This window comes from Macaca mulatta, chromosome 10 (genome assembly GCF_049350105.2).
Source record: "Macaca mulatta isolate MMU2019108-1 chromosome 10, T2T-MMU8v2.0, whole genome shotgun sequence".
In the NCBI taxonomy this organism is placed as follows: Eukaryota; Metazoa; Chordata; class Mammalia; order Primates; family Cercopithecidae; genus Macaca; species Macaca mulatta.
The window spans coordinates 81,517,303-81,544,636 of record NC_133415.1 but is presented as its reverse complement, the minus strand read 5'-3'; the positions used below and the strand labels follow the sequence as shown (position 1 = coordinate 81,544,636).

Here is a 27,334-nt window from a genome sequence, read left to right as displayed (position 1 = left end):
AAGTTGTACCTCTCTATCAAGATTGATCATAATAGAGTATCATTTAATTATAACTTTTAACCAAAGGATCTTCTGTTTCACAGAACAAACTGGGAGGATGGAAAATTGTCAACTGTCACACATCAGCATTTTAGATTAGCAAGGAACCTATGTAAGTCTAGAAACAGCATATTCAAGTAGAATTAAAAATGTAAGCTAGTCTTTTACTTAATGCTGAAAAACCAAAGAAGGCATAGTGGTTTTTATTAAATTAAACATAATAAAATAGTTCATTTGCCAAATTTTTACGTAATTTCCGGGATTTTTAAAATTTATTTGTGTTCTTTGTTTTTTTTGTTTTTGCATTTGTTTAGAAACAGGGTCTTGCTCTATTACCCAGGCTAGAGTGCACTGGTGCCCTCACAGCTCACTTGGGCAATCCTGCTATCTCAGTCTCCCGAGTAGCTAGTACTACCAGCACTTACCACTATGCCTGGATAAATTTTTAGTTTTTTTGTACAGCCAGGATCTCACTATGTTGCCCGGGATGGTCCTGAATTCCTAAGTTCAAATTATTCTCCCTCTTCAGCCTCCCAAAGTGCTGGGATTATAGGCATGAGTCACCGCGCCCAGCCTAAGCACTTAATATCTTTTCAGCTAATTAAATGAGTTCTTTTATTTTGTTGTCATTGTTGTTGATGACTTTTTTAAAGAATATTTTTCCAGTCAGGCATGGTTGCTTACGTCTGTAATCTCAGCACTTTTGGAGGCCAAGGTGGGCGGATCACTTGAGGTCAGGAGTTTGAGACCAGCCTGGCCAACACAGTGAAACCCTGTATCTACTGAAAATACAAAAATTAGGCATGGTGGCACATGCCTGTAATCCCAGCTACTCGAGAGGCTGAGGCAGAAGATTCCCTTGAATTCAGGGAGCAGATGTTGCAGTGAGCCGAGAGCACGCCACTGCACTCCAGCCAAAGAGGAAAAATATTTTTCCTATCCTTCTACAGTTTGCAACTCCTTTATCTTCAGAAAAACTTACCCTTGAGTTTCCTCAGAGCATCTCATTCAGCAATCATTTCATTTTTAAAAAATAGACTTCATTTTTTACAGCAGTTTTAGGATTAGAGAAAAATTTTGCAGAAATTATGTAGAGTTTTGGCCGGGTGCAGTGGCTCGTGCCCGTAATTCCAGCACTTTGGGAGGAGAAGGTGGGCGGATCACCTGAGGTCAGAAGTTGGAGACCAGCTTGGCCAACATGGTAAAACCCTGTCTGTACTAAAAATACAAAAATTAGCTGGGCATGGTGGTGTGTACCTATAATCCCAGCTACTCGGTGGCTGGGGCAAGAGAATCGCTTGAACCCTGGAGGCAGAGGATGCAGTGAGCCGAGATCGCACCACTGCACTCCAGCCTGGGCAACAGAGCCAGACTCTCGTCTTAAAAAAAAAAAAAAATAGCTCCGTGCAGTGGCGCATGCCTATAGTTCCAGCTGCTTGGGAGGCTGAGGCAGGAGGATCACTTGAGCGTGGGAGGCAGAGGCTGTAGTGTGCTGAGATTGTGCCACTGCACTCCAGCCTGGGTGACAGAACAAGACCCTGTCTCAAAAAAACAGAAATTAAAATTTAAAAAAATTACATAGAGTTTCCATGTACAACCTTCTTTCCTCCCCTCGCCCAATGTTTCTCCTAGCATGTCGTATTGGGTGTGCTGCATTTGTTAACAACTGATGGGCCAATACGGATACATTATTAACTAAAGCGCATATTTTACACTAGAGTTAACTCTTTGTACATTCCATAGATTTTGACAGATGCATAATAAATCATGTATCCATCATCACAGTGTGATACAGAATAATATGCCCCCAAAATATCCTGTGGCCCACCTATTCAACCCTCTCTCCCTCCTGCTGAACCCTCGGCAACCACTGATCATTTTTTCCGTGTCTCTAGAGTGTTCTCTTTCTCCAGAATGCTGTATAGTTACAATCATACAGCATATAACCTTTTCATATTACCTTCTTTCACTTAGAAATATGCATTTCAGTTTCCCTCATGTCTCCTCATCGCTTGAAAGTTCATTTCATCACCGAGTAATAGTTCATTGTATTTATGACCACAGTTGGTTTATGCATTCACCTATTGAAGGACATCTTAGTTGCTTCCACATTTTGATAATTATGAATAAGGCGGCTGTAAATATTTGTGTGCAGGCTTTTGTTTTGGGACATAAATTCCAGCTCATTTGGGTTAACACCTATGAGTGCAAATGTTGGATTTTATGGTCAATCTATGTTTGGTTTTGTAAGAAACTGCCATACTGTTTTCCAAAGTAGCTGTACCATTTTGCATCCTCACTAGCAATAAATGAGAGTTCCTGTTATTCTACATTTTTTATAGCATTTTGTGTTGCCAATAAGTGTGTAATAGTATTTCATTGGCGTTTTAATTCACAGTTCCCTAATGACATACCATGTCGAGCATCTTTTCATATGCCTATTTACCATCTGTATACTTTCGTTGATGAGATGTCTGTTCAGATCTTTTCTCTATTTTTTAATTGTGTGTTTTCTTATTCTTGAATTTTAATGTGCGTATTTTGGATACAAGTCCTTTGTCAGATACATGTTTTGCAAATATTTTCTCCTAGTTTGTGGCTTTTTAAAAAAATTCTCTTAACAGTGTCTTTTGCAGAGTGGAAGTTTTTAATTTCAATGAAGTAAAACATCAGTTTTTGTCTTTAATGGATTATGCTTTTGGTATTGTATTTTATTCTTGGTTTTTGTTTTTGTTTTCATTTATGGTGTGGTATTTTAAAAGTCATTGCCAAATCAAAGGTCATTTCAATTTTCTCCTTTGTTATCTTTTATGGTTTTATAGCTTTTTGTTTTACATTTAGGTTTATGATCCATTTGGAGTTAATTTTTGTGAAAGGCATAAGGTCTGTATCTAGATTTTTGGTTTTGGCCTTTGGGTGTCCAGTTGTTCCAGCACAATTTGTTGAAAAAACTATCCTTTCTCCATTGGATTTTCTTTGTTCCTTTGTCAAAGGTTGGCTCTGTTTGTGTGGGTCTATTTCTGAGCTCTCTATTCTGTCCCATTGATCTAATTCTCTTTCACCAGTATCACACTGTCTTAATCACTGTAATAGTGTTCATGTGTATGAAGTAGAGCTTTATAGTCTTGATGTGGATTGTGTTGGATATTCTGGGTCTTCTGCCTTTCCATACAAACTTTAGAATCAGGGCCAGGTGCAGTAACTTACGCCTATAATCCCAGCACTTTGGGAGGCCAAACTGGGAGGATTGCTTGATCCCAGGGCGCTGAGAACAACTCGGGCAATATAGAGACTGTTTCTCTACCAAAAAAAAAAAAAATATATATATATATAAAATTAGCTGGTCATGGTTAGTGTGCACCTGTAGCCCCTGCTATTTTGGAGGCTGAAGTGGGAGGATTGCTTGAGACCAGGAGTTCGAGGTTCCAGTGAGCTATTTTCGTGCCATTGCACTCCAGCCTGAGCAACAGAATGAGACCCTGTGTCTAAACAAATAAACAAACACTTTAGAATCAGTTTATCAATATCCACAGAATAATTTCCTGGGATTTTGACTGATATCGCATTAACTCTGTAGAGAAAGCTGGGAAGAACTGACATTTTAATAATGTTGAGTCTTCTTATTCATGAATGTTCCATGTTCGTTCCATTGAACATTCATTTATTTAAGTTTTTGAGTTCTTTCGTCAGAATTTTGCAGTCTTCTTCATATAGCTCTTACGCATATTTTGTTACATTTATACATAAGTTTTGTTTGTTTGTTTGTTTTTGAGACAGAGTTCTGTCACCCATGCTGGAGTGCAGTGGCACAATCTTGGCTCACTGCAACCTCTGCCTCATGAGTTCAAGGGATCTTCCCACTTCAGCCTCTGACGTAGCTGGGAATACAGACTTGTGCCACCATACCCAGCTAATTTTTGCATTTTTAGTAGAGACGTGGTTTCACCATGTTGGCCAGGCTGATCTGGAACTCCGGACCTCAACTGATCCATCTGCCTTGGCCTCCCAAAGTGCTGGGATTACAGGCATGAACCACCGTGCCCTGCCAAGTATTTCACTTTTTTAGTTCTAATATAAATGGTGTTGTGGTTTTAATTTTAAATTTCAATTGTTCATTGCTGGCATATAGGAGCAATTGACTTTTGCATATTAACCTTGTACCCTGCACCCTTGTTACAAAATGCCTTATTGGTTCTAGGAGGTTCTTGTGGTTTGTTTTGTTTTGTTTTTGTCAATTCTTTGAGATTTTCTACATAGACAATTATGCTATCTGTGAACAAAGACGGTTTTATTTCTTTGTTCCCATTTAGTCTACTGTTAATATCCTTTTATTGTCTTACTGCATTATCTAGGACTTCCAACACAGTGCTGAATACGTGACAGGAGACATCCTTGTCTTGTTCCCAGTCTTGGGGGAAAAGCATCTAGTTTCTCACCACTAAGTATGATGTTAGTTGTAGGGTTTTTGTAGCAATTCTTCATCAGGTTGAGGAATTATCCCCTCTACTTCTAGTTTGCTGATAATTTTTTAAATCATGAATGAGTGTCTTTTTTTTAATGTTTTCTCTGCATCTATTGATATGATCCTGTGATTGTTTTTCATTAGCTGTTGATATGATGGATTACATCAATTGATTTTCTAATGTTGAGCCAGTCTTGCATGCCTGGACTAAATCCCACTTGACCTTGGTATACAACTCTTTTTATATGTTCTTGAATTCAATTTTCTATTTTATTAAGGATTTTTATATCTATGTTTATAAGAGATACAAGTCTGTTTTGTGTGACATTTTTGTCTGTTTTTTGTTCTAGAGTAATGCTGGCGTCGTAAAATGAGTTAGGAAGTGTTCTGTCTGCTTCTATTTTCTGGAAGAAATGTTAAAAAAAAATTGTACCATTTCTTTTTTAAACATTTGATAAAATCACCAGTGGAATCATCCAGGCCTGGTGTTTTCTACTTAAAAGGCTACTAATTGTCAAGACAATTTCTTTGATAAATATAGGCATATTCAGATTACCTGTTTGGCTTTGTGTGAGTTTTGGTAGATTGTGTTTTTCCAGGAATTTGTCGAGTTCATCTGAGCCAGCAAATTTATAGGCATCAAGTTGTTCGCAATACTCCTTTGTTATCCTTTTTTTTTTTTTTTTTTTGAGACAGAGTTTTGCTCTTGTTGCCCAGGCTGGAATACAATGGCATGATGTCAGCTCACTGCAACCTCCGCCTCCTGGGTTCACATTATTCTCCTGCCTCAGCCTCCCGAGTAGCTAGGATTACAGGCACCTGCCACCACGCCTGGCTAATTTTTTGTATTTTTAGTGGAGACAGGGCTTCACCATGTTGGCCGGGCTGGTCTCGAACTCCTGACCTCAGGTGATCCACCCTCCTTGGCCTCCCAAAGTGCTGGGATTACAGCATGAGCTACCATGCCCAGCCTCCTTTATTATCTTTTTAATGTCCTTGAGATAAATGGTGATGATCCCTCTTTTATTTCTGATATGAATAATTTATGTCTCCAGCCTGGGCAACGGAGCAAGACCCTGTATCAAAAATAAATTGATAAATAATGTATGTTTTCTCACCTTTGTTCTTGGTTGGTCTGGCTAGAGGGTCATCAATATTATCAGTCTTTTCAAAGAATCACTCTATGATTTCATGCTTCTCTCCGTCGTTTTCTTGTGTTCAATTTCATTGATTTCCGCTCTAATTTTTATTATTTCTTTTATTCTGCTTACTTTGGATATAATTTGCTCTTTTTTAGTTTTATACAGTAGAAGCTTGGCTTATTGATTTTAGATCTTTCTTCTTTTCCAATACATGCATTCAGTGCTACGAGTTTCTTTCTAAGCACTGCTTTTGCTGCATCCCATAAATTTTGATCAGTTGTATTTTCATTTAAATGTAGTCCAAAACATTTTTTCATTCTTTTGAGGCTTCTCTGACCTATGTGTTATTCAGAAGTGTGCTGTTTTATCTCCAAATATTTTGGTATTTTCCAGTTATCTTTCTGTTATAGATTTCTAGTCTAATTCCGTTATGATCTGAGAGAGTATATTGTATGGTATCTCTTCTCTTAAATTTGTTAAGGTGTGTTTTATGGTCCAGGATATGGTCTATTTTGGTGCATGTACCATATGAGCTTGAGAAGAATCTGTTGTCGTTGGCAGATATGTTCTATACATATTAATTTAATCCAATTGATTAACAGTGGTATTCAGTTCAACCATGTCCTTACTATTTTCTGCCTGCTGGCTCTGCCAATGGTTGATAGAAGAATATTAAAGTCTCCAACTAGAGTAGTGAATTGTCCTATTTCTCCTTGCAGTCTTTTTTGTTTGTTTGTTTGTTTGTTTTGTTTTGTTTTTTGAGATGGAATCTCACTCTGTCACCCAGGCTGGAGTACAATGGTGCCATCTCTCCTCACTGCAACCTCGCCCTCCCGGGTTTAAGCCATTCTCCTGCCTCAGCCTCCAAAGTAGCTGAAATTACAGGCATGCGCCATGATGCCCAGCTAATTTTTGTATTTTCAGTAGAGATGGGGTTTCACCATGTTGGCCAGGCTGGTCTTGAACACCTGACCTCAGGTGATTCAGCCACCTTGGCCTCCCAAAGTGCTGGGATTACAGGCGTGAGCCACCGAGCCCAGTCTTTCTCCTTGCAGTTCTATTGTGTCTTGCCACATGTATTTTGGTACTCTGTTGTTAGGTGCATACACTTTAAGTATTGTATATCTTCTTGGAGAATTGACCCTTTTGTAATGCTCGTTCTTTTTATTTTTTATTTTTTGGTCTTAAACTCCTGGGCTCAAGCGATCTGTCTGCCTCTGCTTCCCAAAGTGCTGGGATTACAGGCATGAACCACCACACCTGGTCTTGCCCTTCTTTATCTCTGATAATTTTACTTGCTCTGAAAACTGCTTTGTCTGAAATTACTCTAGCTTTTTTTTTTTTTTTTTTTTTTTTTGATCAGGGTTAACACGGTTATCTTTCTCTGCCCTTTACTTTTGATCTATAAGTGTGTTTATATTTAAAGTGGGTTTCTTATAGACAACATATACTTGGGTCTTGGTTTTTGATCAATTCTCTGACAATCTCTTTCTTTAGTTGGTGTACTGAGATTATTTACATGTACAAAGATTATTGATACAGTTGGGTTAATGTTTACCATATTTGTTGCTGTCTTCTCTTTGATGTCCTTGTTCTTTGTTCCTATTTTTATCTTCCACTCTTTTTCTGCCTTTTGCGGTTTTGACTGAGCATTTAATATGATTCCAGTTTTTCTCCTTTGTTAGCATATTAATTTTGCTTCCTTGTTACTTTTTAAAAAGGGTTTGTTCTATAATTTGCATTTCTAACTAATTCAAGTCCACTTTTAAATAACACTATACCTCTTCATGGGTAGCGCAGGTACTTTATAATAGGTTATTCCCAGTGTCTCCCTCCCGTCTCTTTGACGTTGCTTTAATTCATTTAGCTTATCCATGAGCTGTGATTATCCAACATATTGTTGCTATTATTATCCTAAACAAACCCTTATCTTTTAGGTCAGTTATGAATTTAAAAAGAAGGATTTTATTTATTTATTTGTTTGTTTGTTTATTTATTTTTGAGACGGAGCTTTCCTGTGTCACCCAGGCTGGAGTGCAGTGGTGCGATCTCATCTCACTACAACCTCCACCTCCTAGGTTCAAGTGATTCTCCTGTCTCAGCCTCCCCAGTAGCTGGGATTACAGGCACGTGCCATCATGCCTGGCTAATTTTTGTATTTTTAGTAGAGATGGGGCTTCACCATCTTGGCCAGGCTGGTCTCGAACTCCCCGTGATCCACCCTCCTTGGCCTCCCAAAGTGCTGGGATTACAGGCGTGAACCACCAGGTCCAGCCTATTTTTTCTTTATTTATTCCTTCTTGAATGCTCTTCCTTTATGTAAATCCAAGTTTCTTACCTATGTCATTTTCCTTCCCTCTGAAGAACCTCCCTTAACATTTTGAGGGGCTGGACAGGGTGGCTCATGCCTGTAATCCCAGCACTTTGGTAGGCTAAGGCAGGAGAATCTCTTGAGGCCAGGAGTTTGAGATCAGCCTGGGCAAGATAGTGATACCCCATCTCTAAAAAAAAATTGTTTTTTGATTAGCTGGGAGGCTGAGGCAGGAGGATCACTTGAACCCTGCAGTTCAAGGTTATAGTGAGCTATGATGGCACCACTGCACTCCAGCCTAGGCAACAAGGTCCCTGTCTCTAAATGAAAATAAAATAAAACTTTTTTTTGCAAGGCAGGTCTACTGACAACAAATTATCTCCATTTTTGTTTGTCTGAGAAAGTCTATCTTCCTCACTTTTGAAGGATAATTTTGATGGATACAGAATTCTGTGCTTTTTTCTTTTTCCTTCAACACTTTAAATATATCACTCTACTCTCTTACTTGCACAGTTTCTGGAGAGAAATCTAGTGTAATTCTTATCTTTGTACCAATAGGTAAGGTGAGTTTTTTCCTCCAGCTTTTTTCAAGATTTCATCTTTGTCTTTGGTTTTCTGCAGTGTGAATACGATATGCCTTGGTGGAGATTTTTGGCATTTATCCTGCTTGATGTTCTCTGGGCTTTCTGGATGTGTAGTTTGGTGTTTGTCATTAATATTAGAAAAGTCTTAGCAATTATTAATTCAAATATTTATTCTCTTCCTTTCTCTCTTTGCTTTCTGGCATTCCCATTATGCATATGTTACTCCTTTTGAAATTGTCCCACAGTTTGGGGATATTTTGTTCCATCTCTGAAATTTCTTTTCTTTTTGCTTTCAGTTTGGGAAGTTTCTATTGATATATCCTCTGCCCACTGACTCTTTTTCCTTGACTGTGACCAGTCTACTAATGAGCCCATCAAAGGTGTTCTTTACTTCTATTACAGTGTTTTTGGTTTTTACCATTTCTTTCTTATTGTTTCTTAGAGTTTCAATCTCTTTGATTATATTATTCATCTGTTCTTGTATGTTGTCCATTTTTTCCATGAGATCTGTTAACATATTAATCAGTTATTTATATTTTTGTTTTCTTCAGATGGAGTCTTGCTCTTGTCGCCTAGGCTGGAGTGCAGTGGTGCAATCTCGGCTCACTGCAACCTCCACCTCCCGGGTTCAAGCAATTCTCCTTCCTTAGCCTTCCAAGTAGCTGGAATTACAGACGTGCACCACCACGCCCAGCTAATTTTTGTATTTTTAGTATAGATGGGGTTTCACCATGTTGGCCAGGCTGGTCTCCAACTCCTGACCTCAGATGATCCACCCGCCTCAGCCTCCCAACATGGGAAGATTGCAGGCGTGAGCCACTGCACCCGGCCTAATCAGTTATTTAAAATTCCCACCAAATCTCTGTCATAGCTGAGTCTGGTTCTGATGCTTGCTCTGTCTCTTCAAATTATGTCTTTCGTCTTCTAGTATACCTTGTCATTTTTTTTGTTGAAACTGAGCGTGATGTGCTAGAAAAAAGGAACTTCAGTGAATATGCCATTAATGTGAAGTGTTACGTTTAACAGGATAGGAGTTAGGCTATGTTTACCGTTTGCTGTAGTTGTAGGTGTCAGATGATTCAATCTCCCCTAAAGCCCTTGCTACTGTTTTCTCTATTCATTTAGGGTTACCCTCAAAACTCCTTCTTAAATAGAATCTGAGCCTTGCAGTTCTTTCTGTTATAAACCCCTGACATTATACAGGGGTCCTATTGATGTGGTGGTAAGGTGTGGGGGGAGGAAAAATGTTCTGTAGTTCTATAATTATATCTCATTCTTTTAGTGAGCCTGTGCCCCTGGGCTGTGACCTTCACAAATGCTTCTCAGCTTCCTTCCTCACCTCAGGTGAGACAGGAAAACCTGAAGGGACTAGAGGTGGGTACTTTTCTTTCCCCAGGTCAGTTATGCTCTGGTCAAACTCCAGTCAGCTAGGCTCACTTCGGCAACACAGTTTCCCTTAAGAGCAGACCTTTGTTAAGATCAGAATGCTCTGGACATATTTCAAACTGGTTGTTTTTCCTGCTGGAAGCATCAGGGAATTTTCCTTCAATCCCCACAGGCATGAGCCTCCGCACGAAGCTAATTTTTTTTTTTTTTTTTTTTTTTTAAAGACAGAGTCTGGCTCTGTCACCCAAGCTGGAGTGCAACGGCATGATCTCAGCTCACTACATCCTCCACCTCCCGGGTTCAAGCGATTCTCTTGCCTCAGTCACCCAAGTAGCTGGGATTATAGGCACGCACCACCATGCCCAGTAAGTTTTGTATTTTTAGTAGAAATGGGGTTTTACCATGTTGGCCAGGCTGGTCTCCAACTCCTGACCTCACAGTGAAATTCAGTAGGGCTCCTGGAGGTAAAACTCATGAAAATGTGCCCCAACCAAGGCAGTCATTCTCACCCAGACCAGAGGCTTTCAAAATAGGTGGCCTTTGGACCTTGAGGGAGAAGAGATTTCTTTCCCTAGCCTTTGCAAGGTTTGTGACTGAGGCCCCAATAACAAAAGACAGATTAACAAGAGAAAAGCATCCAATTTTATTTAATGTAAGTTTTAGGGGACACACGAGCCTTCAGAAATGAAGACCCAAATATACGGGGAAAACTGTATTTTTATGGACATTTGTGCAGAAGTATGATTGCAGGACAAAAGGGTATGATGTCATGGTTATCAACCAGGGGGAAGTAGCAAGGTCTGTTTGTTCAGATTCCTCTTGGCCTCTCTGTGTGACTTTCCTTTCCTTGGGTATACGGCAGGACACCTGTCACAGGAGGTGTTCAAGGGAGAAGGGAGGGAGAAGTCCAGAGAGTGACCTTCCTGCTTCTGCAGTTTTCTTAGTTTCCTTCGGCTTAAAATACTCAATATGCCAAGGTGCCATATTTTAGGGTGTCCTGTTCTGAGCCCCGCAGAGCTCACAAGCTCTCATAATCATCTTGGACGTTTGATTTCTCACGGCCAGGGACATTTTCCTGGGCCTGAGGCCGTTGGAACCAGAACTGTCCATTTCCTGCCCCTGCAGGTGACAGGCTGGGAAGGAGATCCTCGAGCAAGCGGGCTGTCAAAGCCGAGGCGACTCCGGGCAGGCTCGGAGCTCAGCGAAGCCAGAAGGCGCGCACTGGGGACAGCCCAAGCCCGGGGTCTCCCCGGAGGAAGCAAACAGGGCGCAGGAGACACGGAGAAGAGCTGGGGGAACAGGAGCAGAGCAAGGCAGAGAGGACCTGCCAGGGGAGGAGAAAGCGGGACGAGAGGGCTTCCTTCAAGGAGCGGACAGCAGCCCCAAAGAAGGAAAAGGAGATTCCGAGGAAGGAGAAGTTGAAGCGGCAGAAGAAACCCAGGTGTGTTGTGGCTCCGATTCTGCGCGCTGCTCCGCGCGCTCCCGCTCCTTCGCGGCACTTCTCCTTCCCCCATGAGGGGCTGATGTCCTCCTCCCTGGTGAGAGGCAGCCCGTGCCCTCGCTCTGGCTTCCGCGTCTCCCAGCCCTTACCACTGCCCCGCTCTGCGGCGGGTTCTTTATCCCAGAACCGGGATGAAGGTCGTAGGTCCTCGCACGAGGAGTGCCCACGGGCTCTCCACTCCAGTGTCTCATGGCACACTGGTGAAGTGGAGCGTGGATGGTGAGGTGACAGGGCAGCAGGGTGGGACAAGACCCCGCGTCCCCTGAATTTCAGCTGGTGACTCACCCCAGCTCTTGAAGAGGAGGAGCTGAGAGACATGAACAAAATTGGATTCAGGAACCATCCGAGGGCTTAAGCACACCTCTTTCCGGATTCCGGATCTGGGCCAGCTTCCTATTCCGGAAACGTGGCACTGTCTAGGAGACCTTCAAGGATGCTACCAGCTCTGAAATTCTGGAGCTTGGAGGTTTTATTTGTTTTGCCTCCTTTGTTCCATTACCATTAGCACCAACTAGCACGTGTGGGTTAGTGGACAGGGCCAGCTTATGGCATCAGAAAGTGAAGATTTGGGGTTCATGTTTTTGCTATCAATTTTAGTAGCTGTCTCTCTCTTTGCCTCGCTTTTTCAATCATTGAGGATAATAGATGCCTTATTCGTTGCTCAGATTGCTTTAAGAATTCCTTGTGATAGGAGTAGGAAGGCTTTTGCAAGAGTTGGGAATATTAGGATTATGGTGAAGAATTGATGTTCTTTCCCGGTGGTTTGTAGCAAATCCTCTTTGCCCACAGCCTCAGTTGGGTGCTCCACCTTCCTCTCCACCTTTACAGAGAGGCTCTTAAACAAGGCCACTGATTTTTTTCTGTCACCATGCCAACCATCCTGGCTTGGTTAGAGCCTTTGTCTACTGTCTGGCTGCTCCCAGACATGAACTAAAGAGGTAAAGGGTGCATAGTGCCCTTGGCCATTTAAAAATAACGTGAATGCCCAGTTGATGGGCCCTGGGTGTCCTGAACTTTAGAGGGAGCCTGTACCATCCCAATGGGCCACAGACTCATTCGTCATTTTCAGCTGAGGGCCATGCCAGGGCATTAGAGAGATGAAAATGTTCAGTTCCTGTTGCCTAGATACTGACAGTGTGGCACAGGAGATAAGACATAGGCACTGGTAATCCTAAGACAAGGCAGAAAGCAGTATGCATGCAAGACAGGACTTGACGGAGCGCTGAATTCCTGGGGTGCTGGGCCATCAGGGTTCCTCCATGGAGAAGGTGAACATCTCAGTGAGGCTTTGAAGAACAGGTGGAATGTGAATAGCAATGACTGAATGCCCAACCCCCCAAACTGTGGGAACACCCTATGCAGAGACTCAAAGGCAGCTATCATTGATTGGGTGTGCGTGAAGTACGGCAAAAAAAAAAAAAAAAAAATCTCTGTGTTCTAGGCTTTTCAACCTTTAAGGGCATCCTAAAACTTCTGCTTTGCTCCCCAGGAGTTAATCAGAAGCTAAAACACCCTGAGACTGCTGCAAACCTGTCTCTAAAACTTGCAGTAACCCAAGCCCACACCCTGATACTGCCATTTATGAAACACACTCAGGCCGCCCAGCCATAACCCTTCCTTAGTCCTTTTCTTTACCTACCCGATTGGGCGCTGTCTCGCTCGGCTGAGAGTCACTATTTTTATCACTAAAGGAGCCAGAATAGGCTGGAGGCCGTAAGGAGCACACACAGACACTTGGATTTTGGGACAATTGAGCACATAGTATTATCTGGGAGATGGGGAGGTCCCCAGCTGGAAATTCTCCACAGCCCTGCTGTCCAATATGACCGCCACTAGCCGCATGTGGTTGCCGAGCACTTGAAATGTGGCCCGTGTGCCTGAGGAACCGCATTTCTCATTTAATTGTAACTCAATGTTAATACCACTGAGTTGACATAAGCGTTGGTGAATTTACTTAATTTGGGCAGATGTAGTTTTGAAACTGATTTGATTTGACTTTGAAGCCAAAACAGTTCTTCTACAAAAAGAAAAACTACTGTTGTCAATGCAGATACAAATATCAAAGGAAAATAATATTTTGCTACTTGATTCAGTTATTGGGAATCTTTTAAGTATGTCTAAAACAATTTGGGCAAATCTACTTTTTTCACCTATCAGCTTATGAAATATACAGATTAAATATATCTGATGAAAGTTTCACATCTGAATAGCCTTGCAGTGTGAGTACAAAATGAATACTGACCTTTGAAGACAGTATTTTTTAAATGACTGAAATATCTCTCATAATTTTCTATTGATTACAGGTTAAATTCCAGTTTTTAATATATTTGATAAAATAAACTATATTATTAAAATTGCTTTAATCCATTGCTTTTTACCACTTCAAGGTGCCTACTAGAAAAATTTACGTTACAGCAAGTGGCTTGTGTCCTATTTCTTTTGGGGCACACTGAGCTGTGCGTGGATGGGGACGGGGACGCAGCCCTCTGGGGCCCTGGGCTACAGGATAGAATTTTGGCCTCTGCTGCCAGGCCATGGGAGTCACCGATGGCTTCTGAGCAGGGGGCAGGGGTGCCATCTTGCCTGTGGGCGCCTCCTCACTCCACAGCACCTGAGGACACCACCTCCTTTCCATCTCTCCTCTGCCTCTGCCCTGGCTCTGCCTCCAGATCATCCTCCTTGGCCTCCAGCGCCTCTGGTGGGGAGTCCCTGTCTGAGGAGGAACTGGCCCGGATCTTGGAGCAGGTGGAAGAAAAAAAGAAGCTCATTGCCACCATGCGGAGCAAGCCCTGGCCCATGGCGAAGAAGCTGACAGAGCTCAGGTGAGCAGGCTGCGGGCCAACCAGGGCCGCCCGATTCCACAGCTCCATCTGATGGGAATGAGAGCCCCTCCCTCCACATTCCCCCAAAGGGGCTTGATGTGAAGGGGGATGCCCCAGCAAGGAGCACAGCACTCAGGGAGCCCCATGACAGTCAAGGCAGCCCTGCTGTTCATCAGCACCACAGGCCCTGGAGGGGGAGCCACGGAAGACTTAGAGGACTCCCAACCTGTGCCCATGCCTTCCCCTGCCTGGCTGCCCCTTTTGTCCCATGCCGCCCTCATCTTGTGGCTTCTGTGCCTCCCTCACAGCCCAACACAGACATGCCTTCCTCCAGAAGCTTTCTAGACCCCCTCCTCCTCAAAAGCAGCTCTCTCTCATGTTCCTGGAGCACCCAGCATCTCTCCATGTGCACACACTCTCACTCGTGTGATTTGCACAGTGAGTAGGAGAGAGTCTGTCTGAGCCACTGTCACATCCCCATTGCCTGGCACAAAGTCAAGCTGGCCCTCATGCAGCATGAATATTACTCTGTGAATGGCAGCAGGCCTCCTGCCCATGCCACTCGACTCCTGTTTTCTACTCAGCCACTTCTTTGGTTTCCATGTAAAAGGCTGATGCACAGAGCATTTGATGATTCTGGGGTCTTTGCTGCAGTTTTGAAATAACAGTAGGCTGGGCACAGTGGCTCACACCTGTAATCCCAGCACTTGGGAGGCCAAGGCGGGTGGATCACTTGAGGTCAGGAGTTTGAGACCAGCCTGGCCAACATGGTGAAACCCCATCACTACTAAAAAGACAAAAATTAGCTGCGCGTGGTGGCAGGCACCTGTAGTCCCAGCAACTCGGGAGGCTGAGGCAGGAGAATCGCTTGAACCCAGGAGACAGAGGTTGTAGTGAGCTGAGATCATGTCACTGAACTCCAACCTGGGCAACAGAGGGAGACTCTGTCTCAAAAAAAAAAAAAAAAAAAAAAAGGAAAAAAAAAAGAAATAGCAGCAGCAGTCATATTACATACTTTTTGAGTTTCTGCTAAAAAGTTCCTATCCAACATGACCATTTTCCCCAAGGTCCCTCTGTTTTTTTGCCACAGTATTGGGGGTGACATTCCCCTCCGTTTCCTCTGTAGGAAGCTCATGCTCTCTGGCTCCTCTCATACCTGAGCTTCCTCATTCCTCAAGTCAAACTCCTCACCCTTTATTAAGCAGAGCAGTTTGACAGCCATGTTTTGGCACTATTTATCCCAAGAGGCACAGTAAAGATCTAGCTACACCAATACTGGGCAGACCCTGACAAGGAAAACAAAGCTTACCCCACGGCCCTGCAAATTATTACGTCATCTCCTATAGGGCTGCAAGAAAAAACACCTTCTGGTAATGCCTCCAGGCTTATGCTTTAGGCCAGTGCTGCTGAGCACCAGAGCTTTCTGCAATGATGGAAATCAGTCTAAATCTGCACTCTGTAACACATAGCCTCTACCACGTGTGGTTACTGAGTGCTTAAAACAGATTAGTGTAACTGAAAAACTGATGTTTTTGTTTTAGCTTTTATTTAAACTTAAATCTATGTATAGCATAGTGACTATAATAACAATGTATTCGATACCTGAAAATTACTAAGAATAGATTATAAGTGTTCTCACCACATACAAGAAATAAGTATGGGAGGCAATGCATATGTTAATTAGCTTGATTTAGCAATTCATAATGTATACATATATCAAAATATCATGTATACCATAAATATACACAATTTTTTTTTAAGAGACAGAGTCTTGCTCTGTCACCCACACTGGAGTCCAGTCCACCATGTTAGCTCACTGTGGCCTTGAATTTCTGGGCTCAAGTGATCCTCCTGCCACAATCTCTCCAGTAGCTGGGACTATGGGCATATGCCATCATACCTGGCTAATTTTTAAATTTTCTGTGGAGACAGGGTCTCGCTATGTTGCCCGGGCTGATCTCGAACTCCTGAACTCAAGTGATCCTCCAACCTCAGCTTCCCCAAGTATTGTGATTATAGGCATGGGCCACCACATCTGGCCCATTTGTCAATTACATAATAAAATAACAAATTAATTTAAAAAAGTTAAATAGTCCCATGTGGTGGGTAGCAACAATGTGGAAGCTAGGCTCAGCTCTAGGCTATCTTCCTTCTCAGCCTCCTCCTTTTTTTTTTGAGACGGAGTCTTGCTCTGTCTCCCAGGCTGGAGTGCAGTGGCGCAATCTCAGCTCACTGCAACCTCCGCCTCCCAGGTTCAAGCGATTCTCCTGCCTCAGCCTCCCAAGTAGCTGGGACTACAGGCGCCTGCCACCACGCCCAGCTAATTTTTTGTATTTTTAATAGAGACAGGGTTTCACCATATTACCCAGGATGGTCTCAATCTCCTGACCTTGTGATCCGCCCGCCTCGGCCTCCCAGAATGCTGGGATTACAGGCATGAGCCACTGCGCCTGGCCCTCAGCCTCCGCTTTTTGAATCCTTTCTCCCTGCTCCCTCCAAGCTGGGCTCCTTCTCCTGCTAGCAGGGTAGAAGAGCCACCTGTCACTCTAACAGAATCTCACTCCCACTCAAGTGTCACCAGAACACACTTTTATTAAAAAGTGTAGCCTTGATGCTTAGGGAAATGAGATCTCCAGCTGGCTGTAAGTCTCAGAGACTGTGACAATTCCTGAGGGCTCCCTCAGCTGCCAGAGGAGAAATCTGACATCTCCTCCCTGCCTCTGAGGGGCAGAGTTCCTGGGGCTGGCAGGATGGGCAGAAGCTGAGGCCTGAGAAGCCGAGGAGGCCTAGGCCTCTCTCACTGGAGCGGGTCTCCCAGCAAAGAGTGGTCTCCTCCCCCTGGGCCTCCCTCCCGTCTCTTCCTAGCTTCTTCCCTTCCCCAAGGCTCCTTATCCTGGACTCAGGTTTAAGGCTCTTCAGCTTCTGGGTCTCCACCCAAGCTAGTGCCTCTGCCTAGAAGATCCGTGCCTTCTGCCACCTTCCTTGCTAATTCTTGCACGCCTTGTAAGACTCGGGCCAAGTGCCCTCTCTGCAGGGAAGTCCCCATTGCCCCTCCCCACAAGCAGCTGATTGATTTACTGCCCCCCTCATCCCAAGGCACTGTCCCCTCTCTTGACTGGATGCTCTTGTTTTCAGAGCTGTGTCTCCTTCATCATTTACCATTAACTCCTTTTTATATATAGCCAGTCTTTGCTGGGCATGCCCTTTGTGCCAGGCACTGTTCTGAGTGTTGTATGTATAACAATTCATTTAATCTTCACAATCACCCTACGATGTAGGTACTATTATTATTGTTACCATTTTACTGATGAGAAGACTGAGGCACAGAGCAATTGAGTAATTTGCCCAAGACCACACAGCAAGTTAAGTGGCCCAACCAGGATTTGGACTCAGGAATTCTGACTCCAGAGTTTGCACTGTTTGTTTTTCTGTTTGTTTGTTTTTGTTTTTGTTTTTGTTTTTTTAGAGACAGGTCTTGCTATGTTGCCAGGACTGGTCTCGAACTCCTAGGCTCAAGTGATACTCCCACCTTGGCCTCCCAAAGTGCTGGGATTACAGAGCCTGCTCTCTTAATTTGCAGTCGTCTCTCCAGAATTACCATTTGACAATGCACCCCCTTTGCTACCAGTATGATTTCTTCTTCTGAAAATAAAGTCTCCAGCTGCAGACAGCATCCCCATACTATCTCCTCTCTTTTAGAAATAGTAGTGTGGGGGCCCCAGTCTCTGGCCCAGTCAGGCACTGGCTGACCTGAGCATGGTTACTGTAGACTATCTAAAAAGGCTTGCCAGTGCTGGTGTGGTGGCTCACACCTGTAATCCCAGCCCTTTGGGAGGCTGACGTGGGCAGATCACTTGAGGTCAAGAGTTCAAGACCAGCCTGGCCAACATAGTGGTACCTCATCTCTACTAAAAATACAAAAGTTAGCCAGGTGTGGTGGTGCATGCCTGTACTCCCAGCTGCTTGGGTGGCTGAAGCAGGAGAATTTCTTGAACCAGGAAGTGGAGGTTGCAGTGAGCTGAGATCATGCCACTGCACTCCAGCCTGGGTGACAAAGTGAGACACTGTCTCCAAAAAAATATGAAAACAAAAGGCTGGCTAGACATAAAAAGCAATAGCAGTGAGTGGGGCAAACCTGAATTCACACCTCTGCCACATCTGGAGACTTTGGTTGGCTACTCAATCCCTCTCAGGCTCACTTCCTTCCTTTAACCTCTCTGAGCCTAATAATTCTCACTTGTAAAATGGGAATAATAACATCTACCTCACAGGCGTTCAAACAATTTCAAAATATTTTTATTAAGTGCCTAGCACATAATATGCAATTAACAAATAGTGATTACTGTTATTATTAAAGCTTGAACATCTTTTATGCCAGACACTATGCTGAGCCCTGAGAGGTGAGGTTGGGGAACAAAGATGAATCAGAGAAGCATGTGGACATCATCAATAATGATACACAGTAGGATGTGAAGTTGGCATAACAGCTTCTAGTGCCCATGAATCGGGGATATTTGCTTTAATCATAGAATTAATTAGGTCTGTCTCTCAGCTTTGTCCGAAGCCTAATGTCTAAGAAAACTACCCAAACTGCTTGCTTTCTTCAGAGTGATTAGAGGACTTCTGCTTCTAGGTAGATGGAGTAGAGACGCTTTTCCCTATTCTTCCCACTAAGTACGACGAAAACCCTGAATGTTACATTTAAAGCAAATATAAGAAGATTTGAAAAGGTAGAAAGAAGAAGGCAAACTGGCTAAGAACCTCAGTACCAAAGGGATGACCAGGGCACGGAGTTCCTTGGATTTTCTTTTTCACCTTTAAATCCCAGACTGCTATTGGAAAAGCTGGCAACCCAAAAACCCCAATGGATGCAGCCAAAAAAATGCCCCAAGAAAAACCTGCTATTTCTAGCCAAAGGGCCAAGAAAGAAACAGACTGGCAAGACAGAAAACTTTTGGACAATAACTGTTCTCCAGCCAAATACCACACACAAAACAATGGCCCCCATTCCCAACCCTGGCAGCAAAGGCAAGTGGGGAAGCCTGGATACCCACCTTTGCCAGGCCAAAGCAAGGTGCCCCAATACCCCTAACCAGGGTGTGTCAGAGGAGGCTGAGTGGGAAGCAGGGACCTTCATCCCCAGCAGGTAGTAATGGTGCCTCCCTTTCCCCATGGTTTCGGTGAGGACCATGTGGGGAGTCTAGACTCTCACCACCGCCTGGAAGTAACCAGGCTTGAGTGGAGGCCTGGTGAGAAGCCTGAACCCCATCCCTGCTTAGCAGTGACAAGGAGCTTCTCCTCAGCCTGAGGTGTCAAAGGAGGCCAAATGAAGACTCTGGACTTTCACTCCCACCTGGAAGTAACCAGGCAACATCACCTTCAATTACCATAGCGATGTCAGAGGAGGCCGGGTAAAACCTAAGATTTAGATCATATCTAGAGTCTTATAATATCCAAAATTCCAGGTTTCAATTAAAAATCACTCACCATACCAAGAATCAGGAAGACCTCAAACTAAATGACAAAAGATGATCAACAGGTGTTAACACCAAGATGACAGAGATGTTAGAATTGTCTGACAAAGGTTTTATTTTATTTATTTTTATTTTTTATTTTTGTAGAGACAGGGTCTCACTGTATTGCTCAGGCTGGTCTTGAACTCTTGGGCTCAAGCAATCCTCCCACCTCAGCCTCCCAAGACACTGGAATCACAGACGTGAGCCACCACACCTTGCCCGACAAAGGTCTTAAAGCAACCATCATAAAAATGCTTCAACGAGCAATTGTGAACACATGAAACAAATGAACAAAACAGAAAGTCTCAGAAAAAAAAAAAAATAGAAATTATAAAGAGGAACAACTGGAAATTTTAGAAGTAAAAAAATACAATAACTGAAATGTTTAAAACTCAATGAGTGGGCTCAACAACAGAATGAAGAGAACAGAGTAAAAACTCAGTGAACTTGGAGATAGAACAAGAGAAATTACTCAGTCTAAACAATAAAGAGAAAATAGCCTGGAAAAAAAATGCACAGAACTTCAAGGATGTGTGGGACTATAATAAAAGACCTAACGTTAGTATCGTTGGAATTCCAGAAAAAGAGGGAAAAAAAGAATGAGACTGAAAAAGTATTCAAGGAAATTATGGCTAAAGTGTCTCAGATTTGGCAAAACTTACAGATTGAAGAAGCAAAACAAATCCCAAACAGGATAAACCCAAAGCAAAGAAATTCATTCCAAGACACATCATAGTCAAACTTCTAAAAACTTGTAGGCAGTCAGACAGAAACAAAATATTACCTACAGGGAAAAAAACACGATTATAATGACAATAAATTTCTTATCAGAAACCATGGAGGACAGAACAAAGTGACATAACAATTTTCAAGTGCTAAATGAAAAGAATTCTCAGCCCAGAATTCTATATTTACAGTGAAAATATCTTTTAAGAATAAAGGAGAAATCAAGACATTCTCAGATGAAGGAAAACTAAGAGAATTTGTCACCAGACTTACCCTATAAGAATGGCAACAAGAAGTTCTCTGAACAGAAAGAATATGATTTTTTTTTTTTACAAAAAAGGGGGAATTTTGGAACATCAGGAAGGAAGAAAGAACATGGTAGAAAAAAATATTGGAAAATGTCCCCTTGAGTTTTTTTTTTTTTTTTGAGACGGAGTCTCGCTCTGTCGCCCAGGCTGGAGTGCAGTGGCGCGATCTCGGCTCACTGCAAGCTCCGCCTCCCGGGTTCACGCCATTCTCCTGCCTCAGCCTCCCGAGTAGCTGGGACTACAGGCGCCCACAACCGCGCCCGGCTAATTTTTTTTTGTATTTTTAGTAGAGACGGGGTTTCACCGTGGTCTCGATCTCCTGACCTTGTGATCCGCCCGCCTCGGCCTCCCAAAGTGCTGGGATTACAGGCGTGAGCCACCGCGCCCGGCGAGTTTTTAAAAATATATTTGACAGTTGAAGCAAAAATTATAACACCACATAAAGTAGTTCTCAATAAATGTAGAAGAAATGTTTAAGACAATTACATTATCAATGAGGAGGGTAAAAGGATATAAGGAGAAGCAAGGTTTCTACACTTCACTCTAACTAGTAAAATATCAGCGCCAGTAGACTTTGAAAGCTAAGTAGACTATATATAATATAATAAATAAGTATAACACCTAGAGCAACTACTAAAAAGCTATACAACAAACATACCCAAAGACTGGCTATATATAAAAAGGAATTAATAGTAAATGATGAAGGAGACACAGCTCTGAAAACAAAAGCATCCAGTCAAGAGGGGGGACCATGCTTTGGGATGAGGGGGGCAGTAAATCAATCAGCCTGCTTGTGGGGAGGGGCAATGGGGACTTCCCTGCAGAGAGGGACATCTCCTGCCAAGAGGGGGAACAGGGAGAAGATCCCATTTAGGAGGACATACAGCCCAGCTCTTGACCCTGGGGTTAGGAGCTGGACAGGCAGCCTCACTAGCATTGAGACACTGAAACATCCCAATAAAGCCAGCCTCAAGGTTAGAATGCAACTTCACATGTATCAACTGTCCACACTTGTACCTTGGAGGCAGCAGGAACAGTGGGGTAGGTATTTTGTAGGAGCAGTGGTGACTGTAGCGATTGCAGCCAGACACACAGCTCCACAAGACCTTCTTCCATCTGCCCTAAGATGGATTTCATTCTTCCCCCACATGATTGGGTTTATCTAGTGGTGACTGATAAACTAGCTCTCTGAGGTGTGGGACAGGAGGAGGAGCCCTGGTCATAGTATTTGCTGATTTCCATGGTCTAAATACTCCCACCATGGCCAACTCAAAGCTACTAACAGTTTAACAACTGGTTGCCCAAGTTCCTGAAGATTTAACAATCTGTTCTCAAAGGCTGTCCTCACCAGGTCCAGCAACCACTTCAGAATATTTAATAGACAAATTGATTCATTTGTTTCTCATCCAACTTTACCAGGATGTTCATTCACTCACTCATTCAACATCCATGCATTCCACAAAGACCTGTCTAATGATGCCTTACTTACAATGGTTCAACTTATAATTTTTCAACTTCACAGTGGGTTTATTGGATATACCCCATCATAAGTTGAGGAGCATATGGGCTTATGATGGTTCAACTTATAATTTTTTTACTTAACAATGGCCTTTTTGGGATATTACGTACATTTTCTTTCTTTCTTTTTCTTTTTTTTTTTTGAGACAGAGTCTCGCTCTGTTGCCCAGGCTGTCGCCCAGGCTGGAGTGCAGTGGCACAATCTCGGCTCACTATAAGCTCTGTCTCTCGGTTTCACATCATTCTCCTGCCTCAGCCTCCCGAGTAGCTGGGACTACAGGCGCCCCCCCACCACGCCCAACTAATTTTTTTTCTCTTTTTGTATTTTTAGTAGAAACAGGGTTTCACCATGTTAGCCAGGATGGTCTCATCTCCTGACCTCGTGATCCACCCGCCTCGGCCTCCCAAAGTGCTGGGATTACAGGCATGAGCCACTGCACCCGGCTGTACATTTTCAGCTTATGATGTTTTCAACTCGCAATAAGTTTATTGGAACATAACCCCTTGTACATCAAGGGACATCTGTAATAATTTTATATTGCTATTGCAACAAATTACCACAGGTTAAGAGTTTAAAATACCACTCGTTAATTAGCGCACAGTTCTGTAGGTCAGAAGTCCAGCACGGCATGGCTGGATTCTCTGTTCAGGGTCTCATCACACCAAAATCACGGTATCAGTAGGACTGCAGTTCTCATCCAGGACTAAGGTTCTCTTTTGAGCTCACCGACTGTTGGCAGAATTCATTTCCTTCTCATGCTTTTTATGTAGCCCCTCCAAAGGGGCCCCAGATACAGAGAGTCAATAATTTTCCTGCTTCACATTTGATAAAATCTAATATCCCTTCATGATAAAAGCCTCCAACAAACTAGGCATTGAAGGAACATACCTCAAAATAATAAAAGTTATCTATGAGAAACCCATAGTGAAATTCATAATGAATGGGCAAAAGCTGGAATAATTTCCCTTAAGAACTGGAACAAGACAAGAATGCCCATTCTCACTTCTCCTATTCAACATAGTACTGGAAGTCTTAATCAGAGCAATCAGACAAAAGGAAAAAATGAAAGGCAAGAAAGAAGGAAATAAAAGAAAAGAAGTCAAATTATCTGTCTTTGCTGATTATATGATTCTCTACCTAGAAAACTCTAAAGACTCTGCCAAAAGGCTCCTGGAATTGATAAACGACTTCAGCAAAGTTTCAAGATACAAAATCAATGTACAAAAATCAAGAGCATTGGGGAGGCCCAGGCAGGTGGATCACAAGGTCAGGAGATCGCGACCATCCTGGCTAACATGGTGAAACCCCATCTCTACTAAAAATACAAAAATTAGCTAGGCATGGTGGCAGGCATCTATAGTCCCAGCTACTTGGGAGGCTGAGGCAGGAAAATGGCGTGAACCCGGGAGGTGGAGCTTGCAGTGAGCCAAGATCGCATCACTGCACTCCAGCCTGGGCGACAGAGCAAAAAAAAGAAAAAAAAAAAAAAGAGGGGACAAGGAATATGAACAAACACTTCTCAAAAGAAGACATACAAGCCTCCAACAAACATATGAGAAAATTTTCATCACTAATCATCAGAAAAATGCAAATCAAAACCACAATGACACACCATCTTCCGCCAGTCAGAATAGCTATTATTAAAAAGTCAAAACATAACAGATGCTGGTGAGGGTGTGGGGGGAAAAAAAACACTTACGCATTGTTGGTGGGAATGTAAATTACTTCAGCCACCGTGGAAAGCAATTTGGAGATTTCTTAAGAGACTTCTCTTCTGTTTTTAAGGGCTCATGTTATTTTATTACACTGGGGCCATGCAGATGACCCAGAATAATCTCCTTATTTTAAAATCAATAATCTTGGCTGGGCATGGTGGTTCACACCTGTAATCCCAGCATTTTGGGAGCCAGAGGCAGGTGACTGCTTGAGCTCAGGAGTTCAAGAGCAGCCTGAGCAACACAGCGAGACCCTATCTCTAAAAATAAACAAACAAATAAAATAAAATCAGTAATCTTAATTACATCTTCAAAGTCCTTTTTGCCATGTAATATATTATATTCATGGGTGGAACACCAGCAAACGAAGGTCACAGGGGCCATAGTTCTGCCTCTACCATGCCTGTTATGTACCAAGCGCTCTTCTCAGCATTTGGGAAACTTCAGTGGATAAAACAGACAGAATGTCCTGCCTTAATGGAATTTATATTTTAACCAGAGGTATACAAAGACATAAGCCTTCGCACATATGTTTGAGCCTTCATAGTTCAGATTTCCTTTGGTTAGGTGCTAACTGAATTCCTGTGTTTTTGTTTGTTAGTTAGTTAGTTTGTTTTCTTTTTTCTAAGCAGGGAGGCCCAGGAATTTGTGGAGAAGTATGAAGGTGCCTTGGGAAAGGGGAAAGGCAAGCGACTGTATGCCTACCAGATGCTGATGGCCAAGGTGTGTGGGGTGGAGGCAGTAAATCTGTGGGGAGGGCTTGCTCAGCTTTGGAATCTGGGGACCAACTCAGGCACCTGCCCAGCTTCGCCATTTGTGTCCAGCTGCCCCCAGAATCCTGGGTGTGAAGGCCACCTGACCATTCTGATCCATCTAGGAATGGAAACCAATCGTATCCTGCCAATTTCTCCATACTTACTGTGAGGGCTTCAATACATTTGAGACTTGTTTTCTCTCCAGTGAATACACTTAGAGAACGAATGATGTTAAAACCACTGGGATTTTATTTTCCAAACCCCAAATTGGGAGAGGTCGAGTTGGTAGAGACCCAGAAGGGCTGTGGCATGATCAGGGTCACATGGATGATAAACAGCGATGTCCCCAGAGGGATGGGGGGCAACTCTGTTTTGTTGAGTTGTATCATAATCTGGGCATCTGATTTAAGTTAGGACAATGTTTCGTGTTGGATATTTAATGTGAGACTTACTGAAGTATCTTTCCTTTACCTACTGATTTGAAAAACTACCATTCTCATTCACTTAATTCTTGTACAGAGCCTGTTTCAGGGCTTTTATTCTGAACAATCATTTGATGTCATTACCTCAACTCTTAATTTTGATGCCTGGTAGTTCTAGGTTCCCCTTTTTACGTTTGATTTTTTGTTGGTTTGTTTTTAGAAACAGAGTCTCACTCTGCCACTAAGGCTAGAGTGCAGCATCACCACTCCAGCCTTAGTGGCAGCCTTGAACTCCTTGGCTCAAGAGCTCACTGCAGCTTTGAACTCCTGGACTCAAGAGATCCTCCAGCCTCAGCCTCAGCCTCCTGAGTAGCTAGGACTACAGGAGCACCCCACCACACCCTGATAAAACTTTGGGTTTTTTTTTTTAATGTCTTGGCTGTCTTGCCTATTTTTCTACATGCATTTAAAAAAATCCCTTTGCCAAGTTCCACCATAGTGTATTGAGATTTTGGTTGGAATTTCTTTTAATCCTGTATTTAATTTGGGACTTCCTTATCTATACAATGTTTAGTCTTCACATCTAGAATACCATACATTTCTCAAGGCTATATTATATCCTTAAGCAAAGTTTGTCATTTTCTCCCTATAGATCTTTACCATGTTTTATTTCTGCACATTTAATAGCCTAGTTGCTTTTGCAAATGAGATCATTTTTCAATTATTTAATAACTAGTTATTGGTAGTATGTAAGAAAGCTACAATTTGTGTGCTAATTTTATATCTGGTTCTCTTATGGTACTCTCTTATTAATTCTAATCTTTTTCATCTGATTATGTTCATAAAGATGTTTTTGTTGGGTTCTCCTAAATGTGGCATCTCATTCCTATCCTAAAATGTGGGCTAGCAATCCTAAAACAGTAACAATTGATCACGGTGATCATAGTTCTCTTTGTCTTTGCATCACTTCAATGAGAATGACTCTAATGATTTTCACACTAAGCTGGTGGGAGTTGTTGGCTTGAAATAGATTTTCTTTGTCACCATAAAAAATTATTGTCTAGTTATTGTTTAGTAAGACTTCCACTTCATTGGAAATAGATAATTAGGTTTTATTAAACACTTTTTCCTTTATGTTATTAATTTTTTTATTTCTGGGATAACCTCAGTCATGGTACATTACTTCTAACTCCACGTTTGATTTTCCAATATTTTATTTATGATTTTTACATATATTTTCATAAGATTGATCTGAATTTGTGTGTGTTTGTACACAAGTGTATGCATGTGCAGTATCTTGGCAGAATTTAACATTAGGACTGCACTTGCTTTACAATTGTAAATGAATAGCATTACCTCCTCTTTATGCTGTAAATCAGTTTTGGGAGCATGATAATACACTTTTTGTTAATTTTAAAGATGATACCCTTACAATAGTAGAGATCAAGAGCCATTTTTATAGAATACCTTGAAATTTTTTTTCAAGTATTCAGTGTATTGATGTACTCAAGTTTTAACTTTTTCTTAGGACCATTTCAATAATTCATATTCTTCCTGAAACTTGATCATTTCATTCAAATTTTCATATGTGTTAACAGAAAGTCACATATAGTAGCCCCATAATTTTTGTAATTACTTTTTGTATCTGTTGGGTTTGAATCTTTTTCCTTTTTTTTTTTTTTCCCTCTGTTGCCCAGGCTAGAGTGCAGTGGCATGATCTCGGCTCAACCTCTGCCTCCCAGGTTCAAGCGATTCTCCTGTCTCAGCCTCCCAAGTAGCTGGGATTATGGGCATGCACCACCATATCCAGCTAATTTTTGTATTTTTAGTAGATATAGTGTTTCACCATGTCGGACAGGCTGGTCTCGAACTCCTGACCTCAGGTGATCCTCCTGCCTTGGCCTCCCAAAGTGCTGGGATTACAGGTGTGAGCCACTGTGCACAGCCTGAATCTTTCTTATTCCTAATATTATTTTTTCTCCTTTTCCAGTTATACTTGCCAGACAACTCTCTATGGGTGATTTTATTAATTTTGTCTAGAGACTATTTACCACTTACCAACTGCACACTCACATCTTATTTTTTCCAATGAAGAATGTGCTCTTCAAGTATATTTTTTTCTAGAT

General features: G+C 42.4%; 1 protein-coding gene across 1 annotated transcript in view; it reads left to right on the top strand.

Annotated features, from left to right (window-relative positions):
• The window catches only part of TMC2 (transmembrane channel like 2), a 111,120-nt gene that overhangs the window by 11,916 nt on the left and 71,870 nt on the right, over positions 1–27,334 (top strand). The window contains exons 3-5 of the mRNA XM_077951380.1: positions 11,050–11,365; positions 14,095–14,247; positions 24,664–24,754. Of these exons, the coding sequence (XP_077807506.1) occupies positions 11,050–11,365; positions 14,095–14,247; positions 24,664–24,754 (560 nt within the window). The remainder of the gene's footprint in view (positions 1–11,049; positions 11,366–14,094; positions 14,248–24,663; positions 24,755–27,334) is intronic.